Below are 12,071 nucleotides of genomic sequence, written 5' to 3'. Positions count from 1 at the left end.
TTTACCAAAAACAGAAAATAGGTTTTTCAAACACTTTCAATGTAACCATTGCCCTTTTAGTTGTCTTTGTAGAATAAGGTGCAGGTGTGCCAGGGTATACAGGGCTTTTAGCGGGTGGTTGCTGTGTGATTAGTTAACTCTGGCATCTCTGCACTGTGTGGCTTTATTGTAGATGACCTCGAGAGCTAGAATTTATTCCATTGCTTTCTGTAGGATATTCATATTATTTTATATGGATTATTTGTTGGTTGCTGTGGAATTTCTTTGCTGTGTAAATGTGTCATGGACCCCATGGACATACAATTTACATGAATGATTTTGTGATTGCAGAAGTAAGGGTAACAAAGAGAAAAGGCCAAGCATTATACCATTCAGGTACTGCGCTGCATTTCTGAAACGGCAACAATGATTCATACAGAGCTCCATATGATATCTCTGAGCTATTCTTAAAAGAGACTGAGATAAAAAATCTCCTTACATGCTACAGCTCCTTCTGTGTAATAAGTGCTATCACTATCCCATTGTCAGGATTTGTGCATTAGGACTACATTTTAAGAAATTAACCATGGAGATCATTCATCCTTGCATCCAATAAAAATGTTCTGATACGCAAAGCTCAAAATTAGGAGTGTAAATTTAGCAAATCGATCCTATATGTTGCAGTCATGATTTAACTTAATAGTTTTGGCATTGTGCCACTTAACCTGTCTTTGCTGCAGTTGTAGTAAAGATTGAAGTGAAAAATGAATTTCTATTAATTTATTCACTTTATTGATGAACTGCAGACTGCACTATAAAGAAATGGAAAATGTTCTGACATTCACACTAGATGTGGCTTACTAATAAGTAGCTTCATAATTGAAATCCTAATCAAAGACAGAAAGCTATTTATCTACGTAGGACAGCTTTAACATCACCCACCCTTCAGGAAACTTGACACGATTGGATACATTGCTGATTTTACATACGGCTCAATTTTGCTCACCACTGAAGCCAATGAAGAGTAATATTTGGGCTGGGTATACAACCAACTTTACAATCAATCACATGTATTTTTCATCTGATAAATTAGGCTAAAATTACCCCCCGAAGTTTTGGCAAAAAGCAGTTTTCATTTCTAAATGCTGTGAGAGCCAAGAGCTCCATTGGAAATTATTCCTAAAGTCCAATTAGTTCCAGCAAGAATTGATTATTGGACTGTTAGCTTAGCTAATTATATCTACCAGTGTTGGAACTAAAATAGGCTATTGAGAATTCTGGAGCAACTTTAGCATTTAATGGGAAATTATAAATAAAGGAGTCTTAAGATATATCACAGAACAATGACAAATGTCTCCATTAGTTAGTATTTCAGTAAACTGCATCAATAAAGCATTACTATAATCTTCACTCCTTGGAAGAGATTATTTGGATTCACTGAAACACTTCCTTTGGTGCTAGGGGTATTTTGAAAATAGCATCTGTTCATTCAAATTATTTCACTAGGCAACAGAATTAAATAGCCTAAAAGATCATAGACCAAACTAAAATATTGTGGATACATTACATGATACTCCTTCCTACAACAAGACGTACCACAGATTTTCATGAGTAAATCGTGAATAAGATTGAATTGAAATGCCAGAACCCCCCCATTAATACTTTCAAGTGAAAATAGGTGAACCCTAAGATAGTATGCCACAAAGAAGTAGAATGTGAGTCCAAGCCCTAATTTCCAAATAGCCATTGAAAAGCAGAAAACTGCGGATGCGGGAAATCTGAAATAAGAACAGAAATTTCTGGAAATACTCAGCAGGTCCAGCTGAGAGAGAGAAACTGAGTTAATGGATGGAATCTTGTTGAGGTGTTTTGGGAGAGGGGGGGGGGGCGGGGTGCCTCACCTGCTGCCTCTTTTTAAGGCCTAGCGAGCCGCAAGTCAATCAGGCAGTGGGAAGGTCAGCAGCAAGTCATCCCCTGGAATCAAAACACATGAGCAAATGTATGGCTTTAGCTGTCATGCAGTGTTGCATAGTCACAGGCCCACCCGCAGCTGGGTTAATACCAATGGTGGCTGGATGAGGCCCTTTAGTGGCCTGTAATTGGCCATCTGTAAAGGGTCTCAATTAACATTGGAGGTCAACCATGGGTCTTCCTGGCCCTGAACCTAATTCTGGTGGAGCCAGGAAGACAGCAGTGATACAGTATCCCACATTCCCACTGAATTATATGCCCATCCTCCTTCCAAACTCACCACCAGCCAGAGCAGAAGATTGATTCCACCAAGTGTTTCAAAACTGATCATAAACACCCTGAAACGTTAACTCTGTTTCTGTTTCCATGGATGCTGCTTTCTGTTTTTAAGCCAAGCACTCCATATTTGCAAGGGAGGTAAGAGAATTGCAAAGAATGAGCAGATAGCTTTGGTGCACCTTCTATTGGTTGATTTCCAAGGAAACTTGTGAACCAATCATTCACTTTATCGGATGACCGTGATACATGATGCAAGAAGTCCAAGAAACCAGGCAGAGAATAAGAAACCTTAAAATGAAGGGTCCTTTATGAATAAGTAATTTGAATGATACTTACTAAGAAAGAAATGTGATGCCAGCAGTGCATTCAAAAGGAATAGAAATGATAAAAAGTGAACAAAGACCAGTAGACTAGTATTAATGATCATTTTAAACCTGTTGTTTATTTTAGTATTGGTAAATAAACTTACTTACAAGAAGCAATGTAAAAAACAAAATTATTTTGTTCATGTACCATGATGGTGAAAACTTTTCCCATCTCCTATAGTTCACATATTTATGATGTTGTTACATCATGTACACAGAAAATAAATCTTATTCCATGTGTTAAAATTAAGGTATATGGTCTTTAAATGGCATATTTGTCATTCATTTTTGTTGAGGATTTATATTTAATAGCTTGATGCTTATTTGTTTCAGTGTTTTAGTTTATGTTGTGGTTTTTTTTTAAATTACTTTTTTGCACCTATTCTTTCACAAATAAATCACATATGGAGAGTGAAATTCAAATGCTCTTTTACCAACCTTTACCCAATAATCAGTAAAACACTAAGATGAAAGCAAATTTTGCAGATGCTGGAACCTGAAACAAAAGCAGAAGATGCTGGAAAATCTCAGCAGGTCTGACAGCATTTTCTGTTATTGAATCAGTAAAAGTTCCTGTGCCAATTGGATTAACTTTCTGGGTGGTCCCTGAAAACTGTTTCTGGAATCAAATTAGATCTCAATGTGTCTCACCTCCAGCTGATAAAATGATTGAAGTACAAAAAAGTATTTTGTGTTAGATTCATTTATTCTTTTAGTGCCACTGAAGTTATTGGGTGTTAACAATAATGATGGCAAGTGTGAACTTGTATTAGAAGTTTATTGACTGAAAATGTAGTATCTGACTTTTGCTAAGTTCTATCCATTAAATAGTTAATGAAAACCAATCATTGTGGTAAGTGTGGAGATCTTGTTAATTTTGCAGTGCAGACATTGAGATCAGAGAGTACAACAAAAACGAAGTGCAAATCAGCTTTTGTTTTCTTTGTGCCTGACTTTGTTGTTATAGCAATATATTCAGTTCAAAACTCACCCTCAGAATGTTCAGATCAGTGGGTGGAAGCATTGAGTAGGATTAAGCAATACAGACAGGATGTCCCCAGGCTTCATTGGAAATGAGTTAACTAATCCCAGGCAGGACAGTAGTACTTCTGCTCCAGGGGAAAAAGAATCAATCAGGATTTTGCTTGTGCCAAAATGTTATTCAGTGATGCCAACAAGAAAGGCACATTCAAATATTAAGTGAGAACAGGATCAATGGTCTAACAGTTGAATAACCCATTCATGTTCAACTATCTCCATTTAGAAACAGTGAGCGCTTGGGTGGCATGCAAAAAAGAACAAGAAAACAAAATAATGCTGAGCAAGTAAAATAGATTTTAATAAATTGAATGTTGACAACATCATGGCGTTTTGGTGCACTCTTCATCACTGACTTATTTTCAATACAAATTTATTTGGTATTAGTGTCTTATAGATATACAAATTGTCATAATTATGTTTCTACTGTATTGCCACCGGCACCAGCAGATTTCAGTTCAGTGTTAAGGCCAAGAGCGCAAATAGATCTGAGGCAGTTCACCCTTCTCAGCTTTTTAACAGCTACCATTACCAGAAGAAAAGCTATGTTGATGTCCTTGAGAATTCTTCAAATACGAGGCCTTGTTTAACAGTTTCATTTTGGCTATACAACTAATTGCAGATAGGGGTATACCATCTAATAACCATTATGTCACCCAACCAATGATCTCAATTATATGAAAATGAAAGTAAAGTTAGCACAGTAACAACATTGTAAAATAATGTTCATGGCCAGCTGACATAATTGGCATGATCCTATTTCACCTGATGTTACCAACATGAGACCCAAGGACAAATGTACTGGAAAGTGATCCTGGTGACATCACTAATCTGCACTAACCTTGATGTAGAATATGAAACCAGTTCTTCAGCATTGAATATCATGTGAAAATCCTATTAGTGATATTGCTGTGTTTTTTTTTAAAGTGCATTTATACAGCATTCATCATGTCTTCAGGACATCCAACAATATTTTCCAACCAATAAATTACTTTGGAATTGCTAAGCAAATTATTTGAACACAATAGGTTCCACAAGAAGCTTGAGGGAAAAGTAATGGCCAGGACACCCACACAGAAATATGGGGCATCCATTATGTCCAAAAGGCAGCACCACGCACACCCATTCAGTTGTGATGTGAATCCAGGATGGTCTGTTGTCTCCCTGGTGCCAGGGTCACTGAACTACTTTGTTTTATTTTATTTATTTATGAGATTTGGGCATCGCTGGCTAGACCAGCATTTATTGCTCATCTCTAATTGCTCTTGTGAAAGGGGTGGTGAGCTGCCGCCTTGAAGCACTGCGGTCCCTGTGGTGCACGTACACCCAAAGTGCAGTTAGGGAGAGTGTTCCAGGATTTTGACTCCGCGACAGTGAAGAAACAACGATATATTTCCAAGTCAGGATGCTGAGTGGCTTTGAGGGCAACTTCCAGGTAGTGGTATTCCCAAATATCTGCTGCCCTTGTTCTTTTAGATGGTAAGAGATTGAGGGTTTGGAAGGTGCAGTTGAAGGAGCCTTGGTGAATCTCTGCAGTGCATCTTGTAGATAACTGCTGCCACTGTGCATCGGTGGTGGAGGGAGTGACTGTTTGTGGATGGGGTGTCAATCAAATGGGTTGCTTTGTCCTGGATGGTGTCAAACCTCTCGAATGTAGTTGGAGCTGCACTCATCCAGACAAATGGCAAGTATTCAATCACATGTCTAACTTATGCATTATAGATAGTGGGCAGGCTTTGTGGGGTCAAGAGATGAGTTACTCACCACAGGATTCCTAGCCTCTGGCCTGCTCTTGTAGATACCTTATTTATATGGATAGTCCAGTTAAGTTTCTAGTCAATGGTAACTCCCAGGATATGATAGTGGGTGATTTAGTGATAGTAATGCTATTGAATGCCAGGGGAAGATGGTTAGATCCTCTCATGTTGGAGATGGTAATTGTCTGGCACTTATGGTGCTAATATAACTTGCCACTTGTCAGCCTAACCCTGGATATCATACAGGTCTTACTGCATTTGAACACGGATTGCTTCAGTACCTGAGGAGTTGTGAATGGTGCCGCACATTTTGCAGTCATCAGCAAACACCCCCACTTCTGACCATATGATGGAAGGAAGATCATAGATGAAGCAGCTGAAGATGGTTGAGTCTAGAACACTACCCTAAGGAACTCCTGCAGTGATGTCCTGGAATTGAGATGATTAACCTTCAATCACCACAACCCATTTTCCTTTGTGCTAGGTGACTACAACCAGAGTTTCCCTCCTGATTCCCATTGACTCGAGTTTTGCTAGAGCTCCTTGATGCCACAGTTGGTCAAATGCTGCCCTTGAAGCCACAGGCAGTCACTAAGTTCATCTATTGAGTTCAGCTCTTTTGTCCATGTTTGAACCAAGGTTGTAATGACCTCAGGAGATGATTGGCCGTGGTGGAGCCCAAATCAAGTGTCAATGAGCAGGTTATTGCTAAGCAAGAGTTGCTTGATAGCACTATTGATACCACTTCTATCACTTTAATAATGATCAAGAGTAGACTGATGGGGTGGTAGTTGGCCGGGTTGGATTTATCCTGTCTTTTGTGTGCAGGACATGCGTGGTCAATTTTCCACATTGCTGGATAAATGCCAGTGTTGTAGCTGTACTGAGAGGGGAGGGTGAGCAACTAAAGGTTGTGGTCCATATCAATAATAACAACATAGAGATAAAGAAGGATAAAGTCTGCAGATTTAAGGGAAGTAGGAAGTGCACACAGGACCTCAAGGATTGTAATCGCTGGATCACTCAGTGCTGTGTGTTAGTTAGTATAGAAATAAAGAAAAGAGCAGATGAAGGTGCTGCTTGAGGGATGATGCAGGAGGGGGGGTTTCAGATTCCTGGGACACTGAGATAGGTGTTCGGGGAGGTTGGAATTCCACAAGTTTGTGGCTTGCACCTCAATAGATGTACAACCAGCAATCAGGCAGTGCAAGTGAAGCTGTTGGGAAGGGTTTATACTAACTTGGCAGGGGATGGGAACCAAGTTGCAGCAATAGAAAGGAGAAACAAGGTTCACAGAATGTGTGGAGATATGGATAGCGGAAGAAATAAGGATGGGATCAGAGAGAGCGAGATAATGCAATGAGATCTAAATTAGGTGCATTATGCATGTATATAAGCACATGAAAAATATCAAATAAAGTTGGGGAACTGCAGGTGCTAAATATTCATGGACACAAGGTGATCAGGAAAGATGAGGAAGGAAAGAAAGGAGAAAGGATTGATTAAGGAAAGTATTAAAGTGCTGGGGAGAGAGTGTGTCCCAAAGGGGCCAAAGACAGAGCATGGGATTTTCCAGCCACACGCGCCCCAAGACCTGAACTCAACGGACTTTTAATGGTCTGCCAAATTTTCTGTCCCGCCCGCAGCAAGCGGGACAGGAAATTTCCGGCCAGAATCTACTTCGTTAGAGGTAAGGTACAATAGAATACCGTTACACCATGGTATATTCTATTGACCACCAACTAGGGAAAGAGAGTAGCAAATTTGCAGAGAAATTATAGAGGTTTGCAAAAGCTATAGAGTGGTATTAATTGATAATTAATTATTATAATGTAGACAGGGATAATACTGTAAAGGGCAGAGAAGGGAAGAGTTTCTGAAGTGTGTTCAGAGAAATGTCTTGATCACTATGTTTCTGGCACAAGGAAGCTTTTCGTGTTCCAGGGAATGGCATGTAGCAATTGGATCAAACGACATGTAGCAGCTGGAACAAATTGAATCAAATGCACACTGTATTTTGATTGGGGTCCTGGGAAATGGGATATTCGGTAGATTTTCTTTGTGAATTAACCAAAAAGGTAAGAACCGAATTGGACATCCAATGGCTTTACAGGGGATACAAAATGATTCTGTCTTACTTCTGTCAAATGAGAAGAGACAAAGTCGGTTAGGATTATATTCACTGGAGTTTAGAAGAGTGAGAGGGGATCTCATAGAAACTTATAAAACTCCAACAGGGTAGATTCAGAAAGAATTTTCCCAATGGTGGGGGGATTCCAGAACTTGGGGTTATAGTTTGAGGGTAAGGGGTAAACCTTTTTAGAACTGAGATGAGGAGAAATTTCTTCACCCAGAGGGTGGTGAATGTGTGGAATTCACTACCACAGAAAGTAGTTGAGGCCAAAATATTGTCTGATTTCAAGAAGAAATTGGGTATCGCTCTTGGGGCAAAAGGGATCAAGGGATATGGGAGGAAGGGATCAGGATATTGAATTTGATGATCAGCCATGATCAAGATGAATGGCGGAACAGGCTCGACGGGCCGAATGGCCTATTCCTGCTTCTAGTTTCTATGTCCTGTGTTTCTAACTGTTTTTAAATTATCATGGTATGGAATGCTACTGCTGTCCTGTGACAATTCTATATTTTTGTCATCTCGGACCATCTACGGAATAAATAGTACTAAACAGGTGGGTAATGCTGTTGTCAACATTCTACCCCATCAGTACCTGATGGGATGAAATGCAGAAGAGTCAGATACTGCATTTGTAACGATAAACCTTAGTTCATTTGTTTGCATTCTGTTTCTGTTACTCATTTTTGAACCTTTTCTGCACCCTATGGTCTATTTGACATTTAGCACAGGAAAGGACGTCCTGAAGCCTAAGGATGGCAAGGGAAAAAAAGAAAGCAAAGAAAAGTAGGTATCAGTGAATGTTGTGTATGGCATCAGTAATAGTGATTCCTGCAATCAGGAACATCCATAATAATGGAATGGTGACCAAACACAAAGTGAAATGCTGGCAGTATTCTCCTAGCAATGTTAGGCTGGACAGTAACTAATATTAAATCTACCAACAAAAATATGCAATTATGAATATTTTTTAAAATGTATTATTTACTGGTGTGTGCTGATTTTTACCCTGCTACACCTTCATTTTCAGAGAGGCGGTTGAACAGATGGCGCGTCTGCAGCAGCCTTTAACTCTTCCCAGGTTTAAAGGCTGTCCGTGGGACAGTGACAGGGTTTGCTTTTGCACTTGTCATTCCGTCAAATTTGTACCACTCATTTAATGTATGTTAAAACTGAGCCACTTTGATTTATCTCAACTAGGTAGCACTCCCTCTCCCTTGTCCTCACCAAGAGTTAGCTATTATTACAACCTTACCTGCAGTATTGGGCCCATATGTTTATATATGTTGCATTCTCAAAGTGAAATGTACAGTGTTTGAAGAAATCATTTTGTGGTCTCAAATTAAATGTTTGGCGCATTATACGATGTCAGAAAGGTTGTGGATGTGAATCTGGTTTCCTCCAGAAGGCAGCCTTGCATCCTCCATGCAATAATTGGATTAATTGAATTAATTGAATTGTTTATTTATTTAATTAGTCAGCTAGTGTGTGTATTTTTTTTGGCCTTTACTTTAACAGCAGTTTTTCAAGTTTAAAGTGAAAACTAGAAGTGGGCAGCAAAGGAGTCTGGGAAGGGTTTTTATTTTAACTTTAAAAGTCAGTTACCTGGGTGGTTCCCCCTCAGTAGTAGTTTTTTTTTTCTCTCGGGCCCCTAGCCCTATAAATTGGTGCAGAGGAGATACCCGATCCTCTACACTGGTAGAGGATCCCACCCTTCCATCCTCCTCTAACCTAATTATAAGTGTGGGGAAGTTTTTTGTTTTCTTTTTTTCTTGCTGGTAATGGCTTCAGGGATGGCAGTTCAGGCAGTATGCTGCATCTCCTGTGGGATGTATGTGGTGAGGAAATCCAGTAGTGTTTCAGGAGATTTTAGTTGTAAGAAGTGCATTAGATTGCAGCTTCTGGAGGAGCGTGTAAAGGAGCTGGAGGGGGAGGTAGAGGAACTCCGCATAATTCGGGAGGCGGAGGTGGAAGTTGATAGGAGTTATAGAGAAATAGTAACTCCTAGAAATGAGGCTTGGGTCAATGCCAGGAGGAGGGGTAAGAAGCAATCGGGAAGACAATCCCCTGGGGCGGTTCCCCTCCATAATAGGTTTTCGGTGCTGGAGGCTACAGTTGAGGAGGAATCAACTGAGCATAGAGAGCAGATCTCTGGGGGTGAGCCGAGTGAGAAAGCTCAGGTGGTTAGGGGCTGTAAAAGACTGGGCCTTGTGATTGGGGACTCCACAATTAAGGGGACAGATAGGAGGGTCGGAACTAAAGGTAGGGACTCAGGGTTGGTGTGTTGCCTACCAGGGGCTGGGGTCCGGGATGTGTCTGACAGGGTATTCAGGACTCTTAGGGGGGAGGGAAATAAACCACAAGTTATTGTACATGTGGGGACACACGACATAGGGAGGATAGGGGAAGGGGATATTAGGCAGGGATTTATGGAGTTGGGGTGGAAACTAAAGGCCAAGACTGACAGAGTGGTTATCTCTGGACTCTTGCCTGTACCACGGGATAGTTTAGAGAGGAATAGGGAGAGGGAAGGTTTGAATTCATGGCTGAGGGGATGGTGCAGGAGGGAGGGGTTCAGGTACTTAAGCAATTGGGGCTCGTACTGGGGAAGGTGTGACCTCTATGAGAAGGATGGTCTACACCTTAATCAGAAGGGGACCAATATCCTGGGGGGTAAATTTGCTAAGGCCATGCAGGGAGGTTTAAACTGATTCGGGGGGGGGGAGGGATCCTGAGTAGTGGGGCTGAAAGTGAGGGATGCATGGATGGGGACTGCAATGCACGGCATTGCAGAGGTGGGGTGGAGCAGGGTTTGAAATGTGTATACTTCAATGCCAGGAGTATTCACAATAAAGTGGGTGAACTTGCAGCGTGGATCAGTACCTGGGACTTCGATGTTGTGGCTATTTCAGAGACATGGATAGAGCAGGGGCAGGAATGGATGCTGCAGGTCCCGGGGTTCAAATGTGTTAGTCGAAGTAGGGAAGGAGGTAGAAGGGGGGGAGGGGTAGCATTATTGGTCAGAGATTGTATCACAGTGTCAGAGAGGAGGTTTAGAACATAGAACATAGAAAGCCACAGCACAAACAGGCCCTTCGGCCCACAAGTTGCGCCGATCACATCCCCACCTCTAGGCCTATCTATAGCCCTCAATCCCATTAAATCCCATGTACTCATCCAGAAGTCTCTTAAAAGACCCCAACGAGTTTGCCTCCACCACCACCGACGTCAGCCGATTCCACTCACCCACCACCCTCTGAGTGAAAAACTTACCCCTGACATCCCCCCTGTACCTACCCCCCAGCACCTTAAACCTGTGTCCTCTCGTAGCAACCATTTCAGCCCTTGGAAATAGCCTCTGAGAGTCCACCCTATCCAGACCCCTCAACATCTTGTAAACCTCTATCAGGTCACCTCTCATCCTTCGTCTCTCCAGGGAGAAGAGACCAAGCTCCCTCAACCTATCCTCATAAGGCATGCCCCCCAATCCAGGCAACATCCTTGTAAATCTCCTCTGCACCCTTTCAATGGCTTCAACATCTTTCCTGTAATGAGGTGACCAGAACTGCGCGCAGTACTCCAAGTGGGGTCTAACCAGGGTCCTATAAAGCTGCAGCATTATCTCCCGACTCCTAAACTCAATCCCTCGATTAATGAAGGCTAGTACGCCATACGCCTTCTTGACCGCATCCTCCACCTGCGAGGCCGATTTAAGAGTCCTATGGACCCGGACCCCAAGGTCCTTCTGATCCTCTACACTGCTAAGAATGGTACCCTTCATTTTATACTGCTGCTCCATCCCATTGGATCTGCCAAAATGGATCACTACACACTTATCCGGGTTGAAGTCCATCTGCCACTTCTCCGCCCAGTCTTGCATTCTATCTATGTCTCGCTGCAACTTCTGACATCCCTCCAAACTATCCACAACACCACCTACCTTGGTGTCGTCAGCAAACTTACCAACCCATCCCTCCACTTCCTCATCCAGGTCATTTATGAAAATGACAAACAGCAAGGGTCCCAGAACAGATCCCTGGGGCACTCCACTGGTCACTGACCTCCATGCAGAGAAAGACCCCTCCACAGCCACTCTCTGCCTTCTGCAGGCAAGCCAGTTCTGGATCCACAAGGCAACAGCCCCTTGGATCCCATGCCCTCTCACTTTCTCAAGAAGTCTTGCATGGGGGACCTTATCGAACGCTTTGCTGAAGTCCATATAGACCACATCCACCGCTCTTCCTTCGTCAATGTGCTTGGTCACATTTTCAAAGAACTCAACCAGGCTCGTAAGGCACGACCTGCCCCTGACAAAGCCGTGCTGACTACTTTTGATCATACTAAACTTCTCTAGATGATCATAAATCCTGTCTCTCAGGATCCTCTCCATCAACTTACCAACCACTGAGGTTAGACTCACCGGTCGGTAATTTCCCGGGCTGTCCCTGTTCCCTTTCTTGAATATAGGGACCACATCCGCAATCCTCCAATCCTCCGGAACCTCTCCCGTCTCCATCGACGATGCAAAGATCATCGCCAAAGGCTCCG

The 12,071-nt window shown here is 42.1% G+C and overlaps 1 protein-coding gene across 1 annotated transcript in view; it reads left to right on the top strand.

Moving 5' to 3' along the window:
* The window catches only part of otofa (otoferlin a), a 379,834-nt gene that overhangs the window by 212,006 nt on the left and 155,757 nt on the right, over positions 1 to 12,071 (top strand). Inside the window, exon 6 of the mRNA XM_078213737.1 lies at positions 8,250 to 8,309. Within this exon, the coding sequence (XP_078069863.1) occupies positions 8,250 to 8,309 (60 nt within the window). The remainder of the gene's footprint in view (positions 1 to 8,249; positions 8,310 to 12,071) is intronic.

Source organism: Mustelus asterias, chromosome 5 (genome assembly GCF_964213995.1).
Source record: "Mustelus asterias chromosome 5, sMusAst1.hap1.1, whole genome shotgun sequence".
In the NCBI taxonomy this organism is placed as follows: Eukaryota; Metazoa; Chordata; class Chondrichthyes; order Carcharhiniformes; family Triakidae; genus Mustelus; species Mustelus asterias.
Note: the sequence above shows the minus strand (reverse complement) of the source record. Positions and strands in the feature narration are given on the sequence as shown.